Below are 23,666 nucleotides of genomic sequence, written 5' to 3' on the forward strand. Positions count from 1 at the left end.
TTAGCTTGATTGATTCCAACTACTACTTATAGTCGCCGCTGAAAAAAGGTAAATCGAGTCGCTCAAGCAATCTCCCAGTCGGTCAATGTCGGTGACTCTATGCACAAAAGATTCATCTCCCGCCTTTTGCCAACTTAAAAGCCCAATTTTGAATCTAGGGAGTCAAATGGCCCAAAATCTAGCTTGAAGAGTCTAGCTCCAAGATGTTTTTAATGAGAGTCGAACACTTAAATCTCTAGGTCAGTTATCCCATTTAATAAAGGTGAATACAATTTAGCGATGAGATTAGTCACTGTGTTCGACGGTGAAAACTCTGTGTTACACAAAAAAATGAGAGCCGAACCCTCACCCTATTATTGTTGGGTGTTGAGCGGTTGCAATGTCATATTTAGAAATTTGAATTCATGTGATATTATTAGTAGTAGTGGAAGGTCTAAAAGGAATGAATCGTATGTAATTAGAGGATAATTAACTAAATATTAGTATAATGAAATTATGTATATATTAGAATATATCATTATCTTATATAATTAGAATATTTTTAGTAGCTTAATAATTATTATAGGTGTTAGTAATTAGTAATTTAGTATAAATTCGTCCATTGTATATGAATATTACGAACCACTCGGATAAATTTATTGATATTATATTCTTCAGCTTTCTTGGAACTCTCACATGCTCAAAGTGTGAAATTAGAGTTTGCCGTGACTCGAATATGATAAGGAACCAGAAACCTATTCAAAAGGTTTTGCATCCGTTACGGTACTATCTAGGTTGTAAACTATCTCTAAATTTATATATCTATATTGTGTCTAAAATATTGTACATTGGATTTACCTTAGCAAAGTGCTCTGTCAATATCCCTGAGGTACCATTCTTAGTAATCCACAACCAAAACAATAATAAACTCTTCTGTAATTTATAGTCAAAAATCAAAATAGATGACTTAACAAATAAGTGACAGTGGGGCAAAGGTAGTTCATCCAACTCGCAAGCGTAGAAAATAGTAAGAAGCAAAAATGCATACGGAATAAGATGCTTACAATGGACAAAGTCCGAAAAGTGTGTGTGAAATTGCATTTCTTTTTTGTGTTGTTTTCCCCAGTCCCCTGCAAATTGACGCTAACGTGTTTGTTATAATGCCTCTGACACCTACTACACCGCTTCATTGTTGACTTTATCCCTCTCTCCAAATCTACCGCTCTTACCCACTTTGGCGCCCGAGTTGTGCAGATGGCCGGAAAAGACCCTCGGCGGAGCGGCAACACTATCCACCCGGTGGATGCGGAATCGCCGCCCGTCCCCGCCGGGACTCCGATTAACTACGGGGATATCAAGCATTTCCGGAAATGGGTTCCCTGGTTGATTCCTTGTTTCGTTATTGCAAATGTTGTCATGTTCGTGATCACCATGTATGTGAACGACTGCCCTAAGAACTCGGTTTCTTGCATTGCTCGTTTCCTGGGGAGGTTCTCCTTTCAGCCCTTCAGCGAGAATCCTCTTCTTGGGCCTTCTTCTAACTCGTGAGCTTCTTTTGCTTTGCCCCTCTTTCAACTCTTGCACTCTGTATTGCCGTATTTGGTCTATCTATGTGTGGTTTTGCTTATTGATTCTATTTAACTCTTAAGTGATGCTCAAAGCCTCAAAGTACTAAAGTTCTAAGCTTTTTACTATATGCCCAACTGGAATTTCTTGTAAAATTGTGCTGTTAGTTGTACCCAATTTGTTGATTAACTCTGAACAGCCTAAACTTGTTTTGCTGAACTTGAGTTGTTCAAATGAACTGACTGATAGCTGAGTATTGGGATTTGGGATGTATCAGCTTGAAATTGTGCTGTGATTGCTATATATAATCAAACAGCAAAGTGACAAAGCTCCTTTCATAATTTAGAATTTCATTTTGGGATGCCTAAGAATTTTGGGAAAACTATGGGACATTTTGAAGTTGACATTGCTAGTAAATGATGTGCAAGTTCTCCTACTTTTCAACTTATAGGCTGTTAACATTGGCTATCCACTTATAACAAAAGCTCAGTGATTATATGTGCTCCTTTATTAAGCTAATAAGAATGAATGCAAGTTTTTGCAATGAGGAATTTGAGCTCAGTAATCTATTGCCATTCTCTCTGAGATTCATCTACAATCGAGAAGTGGTTGCTAGACTATACTAGACTTCATTGTCAGTGTTAATCATCTGTTTTGAAAATCAGTTTATTGTTTCAGCACTAAGACCATCTCCAACCAACCTGGAAAATGGCATATCGGCAAAAAAAATTGACGCAATTTGCCTCCAACGAACACGCCAAAACAGCAAAATTTTTGCCGTGGGTGAACATTATTGCGCCATATTTGGCGCAGTACTATTCATGAACGGCAAACCTTTGAGAATTTTTTTAACTGTTTTGCCGTTGGTCTTTTTTTGATAATTCCTTTTGTATCCTTTTTGTTTTTATGTATTTACATATTTTGTTAAGTATTTAAACATAAATTTATTATTAAAAATAAATTATATCACTTGAAAGATCTCATCGAGACCGTTAAAACAAGACTAATATTGAATATATATTAATTAAAAATTAAATTACATAAAACATAATTAAAGTTTTAATTTATTAAATTTCATTAAATTACAACTATATGCAAGGTTGAAAAAATCGCTAGGCACCCGATTTTTTATTTTTTATTTTTTTAATTTTGTTTTAAAATTTTTTTAAAATGTTTTTAAGTGTTAATAATTGTAAAGTGTTTAATATTTTAAGTCTTTACGCTTTAATAGTTAAATAGTTAATACTTAATAAGTTAATAGTTATTACTTATTAAGTTATTATTTATTAATTATTAGTATATTACTTATTACTTATTATTTTATTAAGTTATTACTTATTACTTATTAGACTATTAGAGTATTAGTTAATACATTATAACATTAATAGTTTAAATGCTTAAGATTTAAAATTATTAAAATATTTTTAAAAAAAACGCATAGGCGCCCGGCCGCAGAGGAGCCCGATTTCGGCCTTTCTCGACATGGCCGGGCGCCGATTAATCGGCACCTAGGCGTGATTTTTGCAACACTGACTATATGTTATATTAAAATAATAAAAGTATTAATATAAATTTTTAATTTGAGAATATAAATTATTTTAGTGTAGGAATAAAATTTGGTGTAAATGGGTTGGAGATGGCCTATGGTTTATAAATCTCTTTTGAGTTTTACTCTAGTTCTCTAGCTTTTTTATGTATTTCGCACAAAATGCAAACAAATAGTATAAGTGATTAAAGGACTTTGTCTTTTCTTTTTGTTTAGGCTACAGAAGATGGGTGCATTGGATGTGAGTAAAGTGGTCCATGGACATCAGGTGTGGCGCCTTATCACTTGCATTTGGTTGCATGGTGGAGTTTTTCATTTACTGGCCAACATGTTGAGTCTTTTAGTAATTGGCATTCGGCTAGAGCGTGAATTTGGATTTGGTATGCAATTATAGTTATATATTAGATACATGCTAATCTTGCTTAAATTAAAAACCATCCAGCTTTAGGTCCTTACAATTTGTTGCAATGTTTTCTAGTGCGCATTGGACTGCTTTATATCATCTCTGGTCTTGGAGGAAGTTTGCTTTCGGCACTTTTTATTAAGTCCAATATATCAGTTGGTGCTTCTGGTGCTCTTTTCGGATTATTGGGGAGCATGCTTTCTGAGCTGTTCATTAATTGGACTATTTATGCAAACAAGGTATATTGAATTCTATTTGCCTTAGGAGGCTGGCTGATTATTTTGTTTTATTTATTTTCAGTTTTAAAAGCCTGAATCTGGTCTTCTCTTCTTGCCCTTTTCCAGTTTGCAGTTTTAATTACGCTGGTGATCATCATTGCTATCAATTTAGCTGTGGGAATTCTCCCACATGTGGACAACTTTGCTCATATTGGAGGGTTTCTATCTGGATTTTTGCTTGGTTTTGTGTTTCTCATTCGCCCCCAGTTTGGATGGGTTAACCAGAGATATGCCTCTGCTGGATATTCATCGACACCTAAACCAAAATTCAAGGTGTATCAATTGGTTCTCTGGGTTTCTTCTCTCATCCTTCTGATAATTGGGTATGCCTCTGGAACCTTACTTTATTTTTAGGTCTCGACTCTCAAGATCCAACTAAAAATTTATTATTAAAGAATAAACCTGGTACTTATAAACCTTAGTTTGGTCTGGAATTTCTCTGTGAACAGTGGGAATAGTCTGGATTATAATATCCGTAAAATCAATTACTTCGTATATGAAAAATATCACAATCCAAATATAAGCATGGAAGAACAATATGTGGAGTACAGTCCTTTATTACATTGTATTCATTATATATATATTTGGCACATCATTCCTCTGGCAAAAAAGGGGAAAAAATCTATGTGGTTCTAAACTTACATTTATCTTAATAGGTTAACCACTGCCATTGTTATGCTTCTTCGTGGAGTAGACTTGAATGAGCATTGTTCTTGGTGCCACTATATGAGTTGTGTTCCTACTTCAAGGTGGAGCTGCAACACAGAACCTGTTTCCTGTCTGGTATGCATCTTTAACTCTCTTTTGCTTTTAATATATCCAAAATGTGACCTTTTTGGCGTTTTGTTATTAATAATGAAACTTTTCATGAATTATGGCTAGCCTTGTTATTGGCAAATCTTTTTGTTTAACAGCCTTTCATTACAGAAACTGATAAATCGCTAGAGCTACATAGGAACATCATGTTTGTCTCCTGTTGTTGATATCTTCCGTAATCCTGTAAACCATCGATTTTAGAATCTAAGATTTGGCCGAGGTCAACTCAATTGAGCTGAAATGCACATAGGCCAAACCACACTAGAAGGTTGAATCTAATCAATTAGCTAGTCTAACACTCTAACTCAATACTTTATAAACCTATATGTTTCTGTCTTATTTTTCAATGTGGGACTCTTAACACTCCTCCTCACCAATACCATGAGCAGATAATCGGGTGAACACAAAATGGACCGAACAAGCTTTGATATATCATGTTAGAATCTAAGATTAGGCCGAGGTCAACTCAATTGGGTTGTAATGCACATAGGCCAAACTACACTAAAAATTGAATATAAACCTTTATATTTCTCTCTTATTTTTCAATGTGGGACTCTTAACACTATATAACAGTAGAAGAATTATGCATGTGCCTAAATCTAGAGATGTATTTACCTGCATGCATGATCTAATGAACTCAAGCTCGATTTTACCCTTGCAGTCGGAGCAAATGGCCAACCAGCTTACCTTAACTTGCTCAAACAACAACAGAACCCGAACATATGATTTGCAAAGTCTAAGTACGTCTCAGATTCAGGGGCTATGCGGTCAGCTGTGCCATTGAGTAGCCCAAATCTTGTTTATAAACTGTCGTGTATTGGTGTTTCTGGTATGAGTTCAACCAGAGGAATTCTTTGATAGCACACTGTGTGTCTGTGTTGGGTCTGTCTGTAATTGGATTCATTGTTGTAATTGATAGTTTTCAGATGCACTTTGATTTGCTTTATAAATAGATAGCCAATCTGCAGTAAATATATTCATTTGTTTTATATTGTATGTGATATATAGACATATATAGTAAATCACTCTTCAATTCAAAAAGAGATATGTGCAAAGGAGAGCATGAAGCTCCCCTATCATAGAAGAGTTCATGCTCTGTTGAAAGTAAAATTAGTAATGTGAGATACTTACATTTTAAATTTTGTTTTAATTTTTTCCTTTTAAATTTTTGTAATTATACTAATAAGCTAATATATCTTATCTTAATATATAATAATTGAAAACGTTATAAGTTCGATAACTCTGTTTTATTTTACATCATTAAAAATAAATTAAACCAATAAGGGAATTAAGAAATAACATAAAATTTGAGAAAAAAAAATGTCGGAATATCACATATGAATTTTATGTTTTTTTTTTAAAGTAGTTGATTAGATTCTAAAATGACAAATAGTATGGTCCGAGTCCTTGATTACTACTCATGCAAATGTTTTTCAAATTCATAAATATTATGCAATATGCTAATGTCATTTTTTTTGTTTTTTTGCATAAGTATTACTCCGTAATATATATTAGTAAATTAGAATTGAATTTCCAATATTTGTTATTCATCCAAATTAGAATCTAAGAAGATAATTAATTACTTTGAAAGGTGTGGGCGAGTGGGTGGAGCATAATGCTTGTATCATCAGGTGATTCAGGTCACAAGTCCGATTATTGCTAAAGTCCTCTCAATCAAGCATGTTTCACAAATGCACAAGGTCTTCCTAGTGCGATTTATCTCTATTGAGATATTATGTAGGAGTGGAGTTTACTCAGTGCATATCGCACTCTAGGAGTGAGGTTTACTCAATGCACACCACACACTAAACTAGTGATTGTGAGTTTCAATCATCATCCAAAAGAAAAAAGAGATCAATTATATAAGAATTCAAACAATTTTGTTTGAAAGAAATTGAAATTTTGTAATAATATTAAAAGTTAATTTTAGAATTTAAGAAATATAATGATAAAATTTTGACAAACCTATTAATAAAGGAACCGAAAAAACTACTTGCGACCATACTAACACTAATGCACCAACTGGAAGAGGCTCGAACCCATTCCGTTCTATATGTGAGTCCAATCAGGTGTCATTGAGATTATAATTGTAACTCCGTATTACATTATAATTCATGGATTAACTTCTATTAATTCTTATTTGGACCCCAACCCTTCCAAGTACGGTCTATATCATATTTAAAAATAGCCCCTTTAATAAATACAAATTTCGAAGTAACCCTCTTTTAGGAAAAAAAAAAAAAAACTCACTTTAATCGGGCAACTGGACAAGCATCTGGCTGACTGGCTCTCTCAATCCAAATCCCAAAAGCTCGCCTTCTCTCTTCATTCCCTGTCCGTGCATGAATTTGTTGAACCCGGGAGTTATAGGTTTCAACCGCCGAACATGGCAGCTCGCGCCATGAATAGCTGCGTAATTATCCGCTCCGCAGCGTCGCCTCCGCCGACCTTCTGGAGCTGTTGTCCCCAGCGCCAATTCAGAACGCGGCGGTTTCATAGATACTTAAGATTGCATTCTCGGTGCTCTCTCCCCCGTTATCCTCTCAGCCATGACGGTGCTCGGAGCTACTCTGTGCAAAGCCTGGTTGAGACCGTCATAGAAGAGCTCTATTCCATGCGCAAACGAGGGAGAATTCGTGCTTCTACCGAGTACCTCTCACTCATTTCGCTGTTTTCTTATCTTTATTAGTTCATTGTCAACTAATTCCTTTCTATTTTGCGAATTGGAATTGCTAACATCACACGAATTGTGGAGTTGAAGTTTATTGCATTGCATTGAATTTAATTAAGCAAACTAATACGGCAGTCACTTAAAAGCTGTAAATAACCTGCTGAAATATTGTGCAAACATATACATCAATCAGTGCCAAATGGGAGGTCATGTGTTCGAGCTAAGTGGGGGCGGTATTGACTCTTTGTCTTTGTGCTTCAAGGTTGAGAAAGTAGTTATGAAAAGGTATTTCAATAGGTTAGAGAAAGTATTTATGAACAGATACTATATTTTGTAACAGAGTCAATAGTACTCAAACAAAATATACATAAATCAGCTACATGAATAACAAAGGTGTCTTGTGAAGGACACAATTTACTACTGATGAGGAGGTGTAAGATTTACCTTTTGGGCTCTAATTATCCTTAGATACCAAGTCAAGACTGGAAGTTTGCCAAGAAGTTTACATGCTTACATTTCAAGAAAGAAGCTGTTGGTGATTATTGATATATTATGTTTTTGCTGAGGAAAACCATTAATATATCAAAATGAAAGTGTCAAAGTTATACTGCTAGGGGAGTAAACTACAATTATATCTATTTCATCAAGAAGTATCTCATTTTCCAATCAAACAAGTTATGAAAATGTGAAACTAATCAGGTGATCCAGGTTCGTCATTCATACATTCTTTAGTTATTTTGGCTGATGTTATGTTCCGCATGACAGGATTAATTAAATATTACATACACAGTCAACTTAGATTTACATTCTTTGTGGTCAAAATTGATTACTAGCCTACTGCAGATTGGGATTAACCAGCACTAGTGAGCTTCTTGAGGATAAAGTAGGAAAACAAGCAATGCAAAAGGGGTTGCTGCTAGAGTTCAAGAAGGACTCTGAAAGGCTATTGCTAGCAGTTGCTCTTAGACCTGATGGGAAAAAGAATTGGATTGTCTCAGATCAGGTTTACAACAATTATAAGAGGTTGATAGTAGTCTCACTAAAGTATTTTGTCTGATTATTCTTTGGCTCTTAATGGTGCAGAATGGTGTAACAACCTCAATAAAACCACAGCAAGTTACTTTTATTGTTCCTGGAATTGAGAACTTTGACCCCATGGAGATATCAAACTTTGTCCAGAAAGCTCATAATAACTTGGTTTGTTCCTTATGCAGTCTGGGAAGTTTAAATTGCACTTTCTCGTGCCTTCTATTTTATTACAAAGCTTAACTTTTTTTTTTTTTTAATTAATAAAAGGATCCAGCACTACTTGAATTTGCTTGGAATGAGCTTCTTGAAAATAAAAAATCTGTTACAGTGGAAGAACTGGCTGAGGTATGCATTTGAAGTGTTTATTATTGAATCCTTTTGTTTGATTAATGACTGTATCCTATCTTGACAGATGATTTTTGGTAGTGCGGAGCCTCTTGAGAGTTATTGTGCCTATCTATTATTATCTAGAGATGACATATACTTCACAGTTTTGGGGTCTAAAGGTCCACAGTCTATTTATGGACCTCGACCAGTTAGACAGGTACTCTGTATTTTTCTTTGTTGTGACTTCTGATAATATCTGTCCTTTTCTTATTTTCTCACAATTTTGAATTAGTATGTTGACTCAAATTTACTCCCTTTCTATATGAATTACTTAAATGCAAATGGGTGTTTACATTTGGAATATGCTGTATTCATTTCTATGGTTTTTTGAATGGATAACATTTTACTTCTATGTTTCACTTTTTCATTTCTCACGGGCAATTACTATGATTCATGAATCATGAAGCTGGGATGTCGAATTTAATTTGTATACTTTCTGCTCTTCTAGTTGGCTATTGGCTTAAGCGTGATTAGTACCCAGCTTTGTAATTCATAATTTCTCATTTTGCTTGGTTTCAATTACATGCTTAAAGTTACTCAATTTTAAAATGTATATTTAAAAAAGGTAGATCAACTTTTACAAAAGAAGCTGGCTAAAGAGGCTGAGGAGAAGGAAATTGAGGAGTTTGTTCAGTTGCTAAAATCTATTAAAGAAATGCCTCCGCATGCCAAACCTCCAAACTCTATGTGGAAGACTGAAGAGAAAAACTGGCAGAAAATCAAGTCTCTTGAAGCTTTTGCTATTGATGCTTGCAAAAATGATGATCAAAAGAGAATGACAGGGACGGTGAGATGTTTTATCTCCTGATCTGTTTATTTTGTCAATAACTATATTTGTTTACAAGGCATTTTGTCGAAGACAAGTTGAAATATTTTTGGATGCCAATTTTATCTTGCTTTTTTCGATCCATTTTTCTATTTACTTCTCCACATGCATTTCACAAGCTCATACTTGGTTTCTTTATTTTTTTTGTCTTCACCCCATTGTCAGATCCTGAAGGCTATGGGCATGGCAAAAACAGCATCAGCCGCAGTTACCCTTCTTATAGATATTGGATATTTCCCTGTACATGTCAATCTTGATTTACTAAAGCTAAGCATTCGTACTGATCATCCGGATGAGATCGTATTGGCTGCGGAAAGTCTTTTGTTAGAGTCAACTGACCTGGATGAGGTATCTTATGCTTTATATCCTTAAGTTTGATCAAGTTTCAAAAGTTATGTGTTCAGCTTGGACCATTTATGAGTCTCTCTCTATATATGATAATATGAATTGAGGATATAGTGTATACCATCTGCTTTGAAATATCCACTATAGATGAATCCCCTTTTGTAGATGGTTAACATTTACTATCCTCGTGAACCTTGATGTGATGTTGTGAATGTTTTGGTTGCTCTTTGAAAAGGCATAGAATCATTATGTTATTTGCTTACAAAATCATTTATTTTTAGGTTGATAGAGTAGATCTCACTCACCTGAAGGTTTATGCAATTGATGTTGATGAAGCTGATGAGGTATGTTGTTCTGTTCTTCTTATGTACTCTTTCTTTACCAATTATAAGCAGTCATTCCAAAAGCACATGCAGCTTGATGATGCATTGAGCGCAACAAGGCTGGAGGATGGCCGGATAAGAATATGGATACATGTTGCAGATCCAGCTAGCTTAGTTCAGCCAGGGAGCATAATAGACAAGTATATCAGAACTGCATGCTAATTCAGTTACAGTGTAGTTGTTTTTGAGATACTATTCATAGTTATTTTACTCTTTAGAGAAGCAAGGAGAAGAGGAACTTCTGTATTCTTGCCCACTGCTACTTATCCAATGTTTCCTGAAAGGTTGGCCATGCAAGGCATGAGTCTTAAGCAAGGCCAACAATGCAACGCTGTTACTGTATCTGTTATTCTGCGTTCTGACGGCAGGTGAGCTGTTGGAGACCCTCTTTTTTTTTTCTCTCTCTCTCTTTTTTTCTTTTTTTTTTTCTTTTTTTCTTTTTTTTAAGTGTTTAGGCCTATTGTTTGGAACCTAGAAATGTGGGTAACTAGGTTTCCTAGGAAATTTGGCAAACTTAGATGATCAAAATTTTGAGAGATAGCAGAAGTGCAGAACTATGTTTTAGAACCTACCATTGTGGGTAATGGGGTTCCCTAGGAAAATTTGGCACATTTATATATGTTCAGAATTTTGAATGCTATCAGTCTATTGTGGATAAACTATTCCTAAAAAAATTCATTGCAGCTGCATTTTGAGGTTCCATAATTTATTAGTAGAACTTTTGTGCTTCAGTCTTGAGCACTGAAAATGGTTCTCTTAAATGACCAATAAGTCAAATGTTGTAGGGTTGGGATAAATGCTTTCTGCACATAATCTTATTGTTTCCTTGTTGATTTACTAGCATTGAAGAATACTCTGTGGAAAACTCAATCATTAAACCAACATATATGCTGACATATGAGAGTGCATCTGAACTTCTTCATATGAACCTGGATGAGGAGATTGAGCTAAAGATTCTCTCTGAAGCTGCTACACTTCGGTTTCGGTGGCGTCAACAGCAGGTTGGAACTGACCTTTTTTAAAGGTTAATGTTTCTATGTAAAATTTGCATCTTGAACCATAGAGAGTAGAAATTCAATTTGATTAGTGATTAATTATCTAACTTCACATTGAAGAGATATCTTGCTGAGCCACTGTCTTCTAGATTATTGTAGAAAACATCCTTGTTAAATGCACTTAAATTATATACTTGCATTATATTATGGAGTATTAGTTTATTTCATTAGCATCCTATTTTATTTCCTAGTTAAATGAATCAGGCAAATGAGGCAATTACAATAATATTCTTAGTTAAATTCCTGACATATCCCCTCTGTTGTACTTGGGTTGATGACAGTATTATGGTTTCTAATAGGATTAGTATGTTGATGACAGTATTAAGGCTGTGGTACTTGTTCCAAGTAATATCAACCCCTTTTATCAGTTTATTATGAGTTCCTGTGTCAAAAGGTGGTGGTCAAGGGTCTCAATGTAGTTTACTTAGAATAAGTCTTTCCTTGGTGATCATGCAATTTTTACTGGATATATTTGGTATCTTACATAAGTGTTGAATCCTTTTTTTTTCTCCTTTGGTGGTGGGACTGTTAAGGCTGGCTGTTGTTGCACTTCATGTCTTCATGAACTGAATATAAGAGGAATCCTTTTGCAGGGTGCAATAGACGCAAGTAACTTAGAAACACGAATTAAGGTGACCAATCCCAATGATCCAGAGCCATCAATCAAGCTTTATGTTGAAAATCAGTCTGATCCTGCTATGCGACTTGTTTCTGAGATGATGATACTTTGTGGAGAAGTTATAGCCACATATGGTTCTTACAATAAGATACCTTTGCCCTATAGAGGACAGCCTCAATCAAATATTGATACATCTGCATTTGCACATCTTCCGGAAGGGCCTGTTAGAAATTCAGCTATTGTTCGAATCATGCATGCAGCTGAAATGGATTTCAGGAAGCCAGTACGTCATGGGATCTTGGGAATTCCTGGATATGTTCAATTTACATCTCCTATTCGTAGATATATGGACCTCCTGGCTCATTATCAGGTGATTTTATGCTGCATTATGACAATGAATCTTGCTGCATTTTGTCACAGATTTAATTATTACTTGCTATTACTTCTGACTTTTTAAAAATAAATTTTATTTTTGAAGTGAGTAATACAACTCAAATTGTGCGCATTTTGTGCTTGATATATCTTGGAGACACTATACTTGGATTTTACAGTCTTTATGTTATTCTTGTGATACCTTTCATGTTAAAAGTAGTCTGTTTTCAGTAACAAACGTGTGATGCTTTTGTTTCTTAGACTTAAATAGTTAATCTCATTGACCATCAGATTTGATCTGCAAGGGTCTGAATCTACAGGTTAAATACTGTTGTAACATGTGTAGCTTTTTGAGTTGTTTTCTTCAATTTATAGGTGAAAGCATTTATTAGGGGTGATTCTCCTCCCTTCTCAGCTGGTGAACTAGAAGGGATGGCATCTATGATTAACATGTACATCAGAGTTGTAAGGAGGCTCTGCAACAGCAGTCTTCGTTATTGGGTATTGGAGTACCTGAGAAGGCAATCAAAAAATACAAAATTCCGTGCTGTAGTCCTCAAATTCATCAAAGACAGGAATGCATTAATACTCTTGTTGGAGGTAATACATTCCAGTTGTTCAAAATAATAAACTATTTATTGCGAGTACTAATGCCCCATCTTAGTGGCAAAAATGTCAGAAATTTGGCTTCTGGCAAATTGTGCACTTGGTCCCCAGCATGATAGCATCATAGGCAGCACTGAATTTCCTATCCCCCAGAAATTTTCTTTTATGATATGAAATATGTACGGTACACATTAAGAGTGATGAAAGTAATGAAGTTTTTTCATAAACCTTGTAACTTCACCTCAATTGTCAATTTGTCATCAAATGTTATCTCCTAATTAGGAAGCGATATTCCACCTTAGGAACAAATGTATATAGTGCTTGCTTATGGTTATCCTGATAAACATGCAAACTAATGTTCATATGCTGTTTGCAGATTGGAACACAAGCTTCTGTTTGGGTGTCTACCGGAGTACAAATTGGGGACGAAGTGGAAGTTCGAGTTGAAGAAGCTCATCCACGTGATGACATTCTCTGTCTTAAAGAGGTTCCACGTGCATAACAGTGTTCCCAATATTGATTATGGTAGAGATACAATGTGCAAAATATTAATCGACCCAAGCACAGAATGGCTGCAAGAGCTGGTAATACATACATAGCCTTAAATCGCCAGCATCATTTTGATGAGATCATTGACCTCAAACAACTATCAAAGCTCATGCAATGAGGCAATGCAGATGCAACCAATGTGGTGGCGGTTCTCCGCCATCATTTTTGACTGATCATTAATGCTCCATCCCCGAAGGTTATATGCACTGTAATCACTAATCAGTCCTCCCATGGTATTGGAGTTCATAATCTAGCTAGCTATGGCCTTGGTGCATATTGGTGGTTGGCAAAATTCAAGGAAATTCTGTCCATTTTGTATAATGTAAATCCAACTTCTTTACTGTATTGAGTGAAAATTTTTGTTCCAATATGCAAGTTGAAAAAGGAGCTCGAAAAGGATGATATGTAAAATGGGACACGCAAAAAAGCTACAATGTATGTGTTCTTGAGGGAAATGTCTGGAACCAATAAATAGTAAATAGGATAGGTAAAATTGAATAGTGGAAGTACATATGTTATCAAATTTACTCCCTAGTCCCTACTCTCAAATATACAATGTAAACAACTTTCTTTGTGTCTCACAAGATAAGAGATGTGCTATCCAAAGAAGTTCAGTTGATGAAATAAAATCTGCTACATCTAAGAATTTAATTGATGAAGCAGAATTTGAGATTGTGTGTTATAGAAATCAATGTAATACCCCAGGAATAAAAGAAGGTTGTGACTTGCGTGCGGTGACAATCAAAGAAAAAAGACAATTGATAGCATGATGGGATTTTGGATGGCTTCATACTCCACCTACATTTGCTCAGTTGCTCTGCACCAATAGCCAATGGGGACCAATAGATTAAGCAGATGAACTTTTTATTATATAAAAAAAAAATGTAATATTGTGTATACTTTCCTTTCTACTTTTTCTTTACGTAATTCATTTAGATTTAAAAAATCCACAACAGATTTTATTTTTATTTTTTTAATCAAAACATATGCAAGAGTCTTACTCATTGAGAGTATATTTTATTATTATTCAAAAGAAGAAAGCTTATAGAAAAACTTTCCACTCTTTAAGAACAATGGAAAATGAAAGTGAAAAATCAAATTTATATTTAAGCAGCATTTGTTTATTTGATGTTATAATATATGGGATTCCAATTTGGTGATAAACTATGCTTCTCAAACATAAGTTGAATGACTTGAATCTCATTTTGACCAATCACCATTTAAATGCACGAAAAGAATTTTTTAGATGGATAACACCTCTGTTATCATTCCAAATGGGTGGTCACAAGATTGAACTCAATGGGGGAGGCACTAATCCTTTGAGCTGAAAAAAGATTAAAAAAGTAGAACAGATACTAACTCAGAAGCATTTGCTAACCTGCTACTAAAGTTGAGGTTAAGTGGTAACATTTGACACAAAAAGAAGATAAAATGAAGTCAGAACTATACATCTATGTCAAAAAAAAAATATCTATACTTTCTGTAATCTTTGGTAAAATCAGGAAGTGAATCACTTCCAAGCAAAGAAAAGCTGTGCCTTTTGATCATGTATAAAGCGGAGAAGATGAAGGTCTGGGATACTCCGTTATGGGAGCAGGCGCTTGGGTGCTGCCCCGGCAGGACTTCGACTGGCCTTTTAGATGGCCGTGCTGAGTTAACTCTGCCTTGTTTTCTTCGGCTGTGGCCGGGTCCTTGGCGTCCTGGAGTTGCTCTAAAGCTTTAACCACCTCGTCCATGTCCGGCCTCAACTTGGGTTCCCCCGATAAGCATTGAAGTGCCAGGTTAGCCACCTTCATAGCTTTACCGAGTGAATACTGACCTTCAATGCGGGCGTCTAGAACACGGAAGATTCTGCGTTTGCTGCTCAGATAGGGTCTCGCCCATTCCACAAGACTGTGTTCCCCAGTAGGCCGATTCTTGTCTATGGCTTTTTTACCAGATAAAATCTCCAAAAGAACAACCCCGAAGCTGTATACATCGCTCTTGGCTGTGAGATGACCTATTTAATCACGGAAAAGGGAATAGGAGATGGTTATGAACTTCATTTGCTTTGATAATTACAGTTATCATCAAACAAACCAAAGAAATGCATCAAATAAGACTGTATTGCACAAAGATAAACCTGTAGATAAATACTCGGGAGCAGCATATCCATAGGTTCCCATAACCCTAGTAGAGACATGGCTCTTGTCATCGGTTGGCCCCTCTCGGGCAAATCCAAAATCAGAAAGTTTTGCGGTATAGGTCTGTGATTGTGAGGCATAGATTTCAGGGGAAAAGCTTTGTTAGGAACGTATCTAAAAGTTCAAATGATTATAACCTGCTCATATAATGATAGAAAACAAGATACCAAGACCTAGAAAAGTCGCGTACCGAGTCAAGCAGGATATTAGAAGTCTTGAAGTCCCGATATATGACTTGTGGTTCCGCATTGTGAAGAAAGGCAAGCCCCCTTGCAGCCCCCAAAGCAACCTTCATTCGCAAGCCCCAAGAAAGAGGTTGATAGAAGGAACCTCCTGATAAAACAAAAAAAGGTACACGAGGTATCTTAAGAATCCATCTTAGATGTGTCCAAAGTAGAGCGAGAAAGTACTCCATGATTGAAATAACTTAACCAAGTGCATATTTAAATGGATTATGCAGAACTCACTTCTAAATAGATGGTTCTCCGTGCTACCCTTAGACATGAACTCATAAACCAAAAGCCTGTGTTCATCCTCTAAGCAAAAACCAATCAATTTCACTAGATTGGGATGTTGTAGCAGCCCTAGATAGTTGATCTCCGTCTGCAAGTTCAAAAGGCTCAAAAAGATCACTTCCCACGCTTTGGAAAATGTCATTGTATCATATTGGAAAGTGTCTCTGGAAACTGTTGAGCATATATAACATATAAACATAAATGTGCAGTCCAACTATCAGCTTAGACTTTTAGTTCAGTTGAAGCACATCAGCACATGTTTCGATTTGGTATCAGGGCAACCCTATGCCAAATGTCATGGGTTCGACTATGGTCCACGTGTTGCAAGTAACCAGCTCGCAAAAAAACCATTTTCAAGTTCAATAAGGCGAAATATACTCACCAACCATTCCTTGTGCCCCTGCCAGCCTTCTTGGTTTAACTTTTTAACGGCGATCACAATCCCAGACCCAGGCTTCGCAGCCGCGAGTGTGTGCTCATCAACCCATCCTTTGAAAACCAAACCAAAGCCTCCTTCCCCTACTACACTATCGGGGCGAAAGTTTCTGGTGGCCGCTTTAAGTTCACTGAGCGAGAAATTCTTCAGGTTGGGGGATTGCAAGATTTCGCCCACACTCCTGTTTGAAGGTGGAGCAGAAGCCGATGAGAGTCTCCTATTAGAAGTGCTACACTCGGTCCCAGTTCCACTAACATTCCTAGAATTCACCCCTACACAAAACAGCCAAGATAAGTTGTCCTCACAAAATCACATCCACAAAAGTCTGCAATTTGGGTATTGAAACCAAATCACAAAAAATTGACCCCTTAATGCACACATGTTCAAAGATAAATTTTTTCTGAATATCTCTCACTTCATTATAATCTGGCACTCTATATGAGATTGATAAGCAAACCCAACTGCACGAAATAATTAACATCTATTTGTTTTCTTCATGCTAAGCATTAAAGCAAAATAAATACAAAAGGCATAGAGACAATTCCCTTAATAATTAAAATAAAATAAAGGCATTCAATAATGTTGACAGAGATTCACAGAAAACAGAACACCAAACTCAAATGATCCTAAAATAACAATCAACTACTAGATGATCCAATAACATACAAATAATTAAAACAAAATTAAGGTTTAAGTGGGGAAGAAAAACACCTGAACCAACAAAAAGAGTGGCTACAGCCTTGATTTGGTTGCTCATGCATATCCCCATCACAACAGTAACTTCAAAAATGACAAACACAAGATTTTTACTCCCAAAAAAAAAAACAATTAAATATTTCATCATATTTATATGCAACAAAAACTGGACTTGCTCACCTCAGGTGAATTCATGAAACTTTTGTGAAGCCAGATCTAGTGTCAATCCAAAAGATTTTCCTCTTTCTGCCAAACACACCCTCTCTATCCCTCCCTCTCCCTGTAAATATAATGCTCCGTATATTGTGTATCTACCATATATACATATATTACCATAAATTGTTTGATGGGATTCAAAAAAAGCAGTGGGAAAATGATAAAGATGCGAATTTTATAGCAAGATGAGTGCAATTTGAGAGAAAGCAAGAATGGATAAAAGGAACTTTATTTGCCGTTTGTGGGATTCAAGAATTCAGCTTGTCTTCTTGGAGAGAAGCCATTGCTTGAGCCCATTTAAGGAGCTTGGAATGTTGACTTGGTACGCTTTCTTTGACTCGTTGACTACTGTGAGACCGGCGACACCCAAATCACCCCATTATTGTATATCATGGACCATGTCCAACTTGTATAGGAGACCGATATTCAAAATGACATTCAGATTATATGATGTGGTTAATTTGTTATGTATTTTTAATTAATGGTAAAAATTTGTGGGATACCGTTTTATTGTACGGCGGGTTGGATCGGGTCAATATGAAAACATTACTTATATACACAAATGTCATACTTATATACTTAAATGTAATACTATTCAAAAGTAAAATTTTGTTACTTATAAGAGTAAATGTAATACTTTTAAGGGAAAATGCAATACTTTTACATTTCAATTTTTCCTCAAAAGTATTATATTTTCCCTTACTTGTAAGGGACACTTGTCAACATTACTTATTATGAAAAATGTAATATTTTTTCTCTTATAAGTAACAAAAATTGTATTCCTGATTAGTGTTATATTTGAACATATAAGTATGACATTTGCATGTTGCCTCGATCCGCGAGACAGTCTCACACAATTGTGACCCTTTGTTAATAAATTATGTGTTTTGTTACAATTAACATATTATATATATAATTAACATAAAAAAAATTAATGTTAAAGATCTTGTGGTCTAATGACACCTTGTCTCCCGATTTATACTCACACATGGATGATGGAAGTGGGTTCAAGTCTCAGTGTAGGCAAAATATATTATGCGTCCAAATATATAATTTAAATATCATTTTAGATAAAAATCTACCCTGCAATGTGGATCCTACTCCATAGTTATATTGTGAATAACACATTCATTTTTTTGTTGGTATTAAATTTTTTTTTACAACAAATTAATGTATAAAAAGATATATCACTAAAAATCTCTAATTTGGATAACTTAAATGACATCCATATATATATATGTACAATTGTACATAAAGTAATTATTTTAGTATAATGTTTATGTACATTAAGTTTTGTTTTCATGAACATATATATTGAACCTTATGCACTTACTATAAAGTACATGAAAATACATATTATATACATTTAGCTTAGTTTTTACGTACATCAAGGTTTAGATTTAGGTTTATGAACATATAGAAAAAATATTATGAATATAGTACATAATGAATGTTATTAAATATAATGCGCTTGTAGTATAATGTTTATATACATTAAGCATTGTTTATGTAAATATAATGCGATACCCTAATGTGATACAAATATAACGCGCTTGTAGTACAATGTTTATGTAAATTAAAATATATATATATATATATATATATATATATATATATATATATATATATATATTTAAAATAACAATTAAATAAAATAGCATGTCACCGGTGACTTGGTCGAAAAATTTAACGGCATGACCAAATGTGATACAAATTGAATAGTCATGCACCTAATTTGAAAATATTAATAGTCAAAGACCAAAATTGATACACATATTATAGTCGATAGAGATTAAAACTGATATTTTCTCTTGTTATAATAATAGTTAAGGTCTAGTCTGAAACGGTAGGTTTAAGTTTAAACCGTCAATTTGTTTTGTTTTTATTTTTTATTTTCTCGTTTGAAGCTCCAAATTTTTAAATTTTTACAAGTTAATACATATATAAGTTATTACATAATAAACGTATATAAAATTTAATATTAATTTTATGGCAACCTATAATTGATGTATATACATATACAGATTACATAGCGATATACAAGTTTAATATACACATTAATGCATATTAATACTAATTAATATATATAGATAATATATGAAATTAATTACGAAATAATTTATAGTAACTATTACTATTATACTATACATTCATAGTTAAAAAAAAAATACATTCATATACAAAAGTAAATTAATATCTACGAGTATAGAGATAATGATCAATACAGTAATTAACACATAATGATATATTGTCAGATCATGGGATTATAGTTCTGAGCAGGGTGTGTGGACTGATGTTCCGCCATTTATTGTTGATGCTTTGAGTGTGTATTAATTTTAATAATATTTTGTAAGAGTTCCTTCAAAAAAAAGTAAAGTATAATATTTTGTTCCTTTAAAAAAAAAGAAGCAAAGTGTAGTATTCTTTTAAAATAATAATGAACAAATTCTAAATTGCAATTTATATCATGGACCAAGGTGTATAATGCATTGTGTACCCCCATTCAAAACGACGTCATTTTGGTTCTTTTAATTAACGGTTTTTCCATTTCCCGTTCGGACTTAACTTATAAGATGAGTTTTGTGTATTTTGTGATGATATTTTGTGCATTCTGTTTTGACATTATGTGTATTCTGGCCACAAATTTTATAGATCTATCTTAATTATGTATGTTAATCACTTGAGTAGTGTAAAATGAGTTATGCGTAGGTTTTGACGTGTTTGTGTTTTTGGTGTTATCATTTATGTACATTATGGTTATGAAATATGTGTATTGTGGTTATGGATTATGCGTGTTAACCATTGGAGTAACGTAAACACTAAGATCAGTTATGTCTGTTTGTGACAATTTTCTGTGCATTATGTTTTGACATTTTATGTATTCTTTATATGGATTCTATGTATTCTTTACACGGATTATGTGTATGGTATTGGAAACTAATAATGCACAAAATTATATACTATAATACACATAAACATTTGATAGAATACACATAATCACTATCATAAGTATTATCATTCTTGTTCCATGAGGTATGGTATTGAAATTACTAATGTACATAATTATATATTAGAATACACATAAACATTCAATAAAATACACAAAATCACTACCCTAAGTATTAGTATTCTTGTTTCATGAGGTATGGTATTGAAATTACTAATTTACAAAATTATATAATAGAATACACAAAAACACTTAATAAAATACACAGAATTACACATAACGGGGATTGGACGGATGAAACGGTGTCCGTCGCGCATCAACTCCCCACTAACTTAGTTAAACAACGTTGTTTCGGACCAGGTCCCACAATGCACTATGGACCCTGGTCCACGATATAACGATTGGTGCCCCTTGAATGGGGTACAACTAGAGTTGGGTTGGAGAATTTTCAACTCGGCCATATAACTTATACTCGGTCGTATAACCCGTGTGGATAGGGATGGCAATGTGCCCGTCCCCGACGGGGATGGGGAAAAATTTCGGGGATCGGAGACGGGGACGAGGAATACATATAATTCCNTAAAGTTACTCCTGTCAAATCTACTCAATTTGATGGTACTCAAGTATCCATAGATACTCAACTTAAAAATATACAAGCCAAATTTCAAACCAACTGCAATACTTGGTCAGAATCTTTTTATTGGCCAAAACTTTGGGTAAGAACACTTAAAAACCATAATGTTCCTGTAATTATGGGATTAGATTTTATACTTCATAATAATGGCCAAATGACCATTAACAAAGACTACTTAACTATTAGTAGGAATTGCTTCCAAATTCCTATTATTTCAAACTTCCCTACAAAAATTTTTGAAACTAAAATCTTAGAAACATGTAAATGCAGTAACAATAAGGATTGTAACTGTATAAACGCTGAAGAATCACAAGATTTTCCAGAACATCTAGAGAATCTTGAGGGAATTGAATTAAACTTACATTTAGTAGAAACTACTAACTTCAAAAAAGAACTAAGGGAAAATGACTTAGAAAACTTGGTTAGAAGACTTGAACAAATAGAAATCATAGGAGAAAATCCTGTAAAATTCTGGGAAAAGAATAAAACTGAATGTAAACTTGAAATTATTAACCCAGATATAACTATCAAATCCCAAAACTTTAAATATGGACCTTGGGAACAAGATGAGTTTAAAATGCACATCGACCAACTTTTAAAACTTGGTATAATAGTAAGATCAACTTCCAGACACAGAACTCCTGCTTTTATAGTCCAAAAAGAAGCAGAAAAGAAACGTGGTCAATCCAGAATGGTATTCGACTACAGGAGACTTAATGACAACACTTATGAAGATGGGTATTGCATCCCTGACAAAGATACTTTGATTAACAAAATACAAAATAGAAACTGGTTTTCAAAATTCGACTTGAAATCTGGATTTTGGCAAGTTAAAATGCATCCAGAAAGTATAGAATGGACAGCCTTTTCATGTCCATTAGGACTTTTTGAATGGAAAGTAATGCCATTTGGACTTAAAAACGCTCCTCAAAAATTTCAAAGAATGATGGATGAATTTTTTAAGGATTGCTATGACTTTACTTGCATCTATATAGACGATATACTTGTTTTTTCAAAAACTAAAGAAGAGCATAGAGCTCATCTTTACACTATCTTTACTATTTTTGAAAAATATGGACTTATTGTTTCTAAAAAGAAAATGGAACTTTGCAAAAACCATATTTCTTTTTTAGGAGCTGAGATAGGAGAAGGCACTATTAAACTACAACCACATATTTCTAGGAAAATACTTGAATTCCCAGATAAACTTGAAAACTTAAAACAATTACAATCCTTTCTAGGATTAGTAAATTACACTAGACCTTATTTTAAAGATCTTGCAAAACTCACTACACCACTTTACAATAAATCACAAACCAAAGGATATAGAAACTTTAATGACCAAGACATTAAAATTGTTCAACAAATAAAAGAAAAAATCCAACAACTTGAACCTATGGCTTTGCCATTAGATTCAGACTACTTAATAGTACAAACTGATGGAAGCAAAGATGGATGGGGAGGAATACTTATTAAGAAACCAACTGAATACTCTCCTAAATCTACTGAAAAACTCTGTAGATACACTTCTGGTGTATTTAAGGAAAAAGGATACTTAACTTCTATGGATTATGAATTACTTGCTATTATTTATGTCCTAGAAAAATTTGCACTCTTTATACTTTCAAGAAAATTTTTTACTATAAGGACAGATTGCGAGTCCATAGTAAAATTTGCAGACACTAAAAATGAAAGGAAACTTACTGCAAACAGATGGCTCAAATTCAGAGAATTTGTGCTAACTAGAGGTTTCCATATTAAATGGGAACATACTAAAGGAAAAGATAATAGACTTGCTGATATCCTTTCCAGAAACATTTTAGACTATAAACTTTATGATCCTCCATAAATCATCTAAAGTTTTGCAGAACTTTTCTAGACTTTACTATGGAGAANCTTAAAACAATTACAATCCTTTCTAGGATTAGTAAATTACACTAGACCTTATTTTAAAGATCTTGCAAAACTCACTACACCACTTTATAATAAATCACAGGGAAGAAATGATCACTGAACTTGAGGAATTTAAGAAAGATCTGTTCAACAAATAAAAGAAAAAATCCAACAACTTGAACCCATGGCTTTGCCATTAGATTCAGACTACTTAATAGTACAAACTGATGGAAGTAAAGATGGATGGGGAGGAATACTTATTAAGAAACCAACTGAATATTCTCCTAAATCTACTGAAAAACTCTGTAGATACACTTCTGGTGTATTTAAGGAAAAAGGATACTTAACTTCTATGGATTATGAATTACTTGCTATTATTTATGTCCTGGAAAAATTTGCACTTTTTATACTTTCAAGAAAATTTTTTACTATAAGGACAGATTGCGAGTCCATAGTAAAATTTGCAGACACTAAAAATGAAAGGAAACTTACTGCAAACAGATGGCTCAAATTCAGAGAATTTGTGCTAACTAGAGGTTTCCATATTAAATGGGAACATACTAAAGGAAAAGATAATAGACTTGCTGATATCCTTTCCAGAAACATTCTAGACTATAAACTGTATGATCCTCCATAAATCATTTTAACAATTTGTCTAAAGTTTTGCAGAACTTTTCTAGACTTCACTATGGAGAAAACTTTCAAGGTGGACAGGT

At 34.2% G+C, this 23,666-nt stretch overlaps 3 protein-coding genes across 3 annotated transcripts; 2 read left to right on the forward strand and 1 right to left on the reverse strand.

Moving 5' to 3' along the window:
- The first annotated feature begins 1,042 nt into the window (after nt 1–1,042).
- On the forward strand, nt 1,043–5,579 carry LOC116005601 (RHOMBOID-like protein 1). The gene is made up of 6 exons (XM_031245845.1): nt 1,043–1,523; nt 3,308–3,471; nt 3,570–3,733; nt 3,839–4,095; nt 4,429–4,555; nt 5,250–5,579. The coding sequence occupies exons 1-6, from the start codon at nt 1,234–1,236 to the stop codon at nt 5,370–5,372; spliced, it is 1,125 nt and encodes a 374-aa protein (XP_031101705.1). The 5' UTR covers nt 1,043–1,233; the 3' UTR covers nt 5,373–5,579.
- Nucleotides 5,580–6,835: 1,256 nt separating this feature from the next.
- On the forward strand, nt 6,836–13,885 carry LOC116006532 (ribonuclease II, chloroplastic/mitochondrial). Its single transcript, XM_031246946.1, has 14 exons — nt 6,836–7,237; nt 8,103–8,262; nt 8,343–8,456; nt 8,556–8,633; nt 8,701–8,832; nt 9,241–9,462; nt 9,667–9,849; nt 10,128–10,190; nt 10,263–10,369; nt 10,448–10,597; nt 11,071–11,230; nt 11,878–12,273; nt 12,651–12,875; nt 13,258–13,885. The coding sequence occupies exons 1-14, from the start codon at nt 6,975–6,977 to the stop codon at nt 13,381–13,383; spliced, it is 2,379 nt and encodes a 792-aa protein (XP_031102806.1). The 5' UTR covers nt 6,836–6,974; the 3' UTR covers nt 13,384–13,885.
- A 764-nt stretch (nt 13,886–14,649) lies between these two features.
- On the reverse strand, nt 14,650–17,795 carry LOC116006975 (probable serine/threonine-protein kinase PBL11). The gene is made up of 7 exons (XM_031247525.1): nt 17,441–17,795; nt 17,276–17,344; nt 16,511–16,836; nt 16,081–16,216; nt 15,804–15,946; nt 15,553–15,676; nt 14,650–15,429 (listed from the first exon to the last, which is right to left on the reverse strand). The coding sequence occupies exons 2-7, from the start codon at nt 17,331–17,333 to the stop codon at nt 14,975–14,977; spliced, it is 1,242 nt and encodes a 413-aa protein (XP_031103385.1). The 5' UTR covers nt 17,334–17,344; nt 17,441–17,795; the 3' UTR covers nt 14,650–14,974.
- Nucleotides 17,796–23,666: the final 5,871 nt, after the last annotated feature.

This window comes from Ipomoea triloba, chromosome 15 (assembly GCF_003576645.1).
Source record: "Ipomoea triloba cultivar NCNSP0323 chromosome 15, ASM357664v1".
Lineage (NCBI taxonomy): Eukaryota > Viridiplantae > Streptophyta > Magnoliopsida > Solanales > Convolvulaceae > Ipomoea > Ipomoea triloba.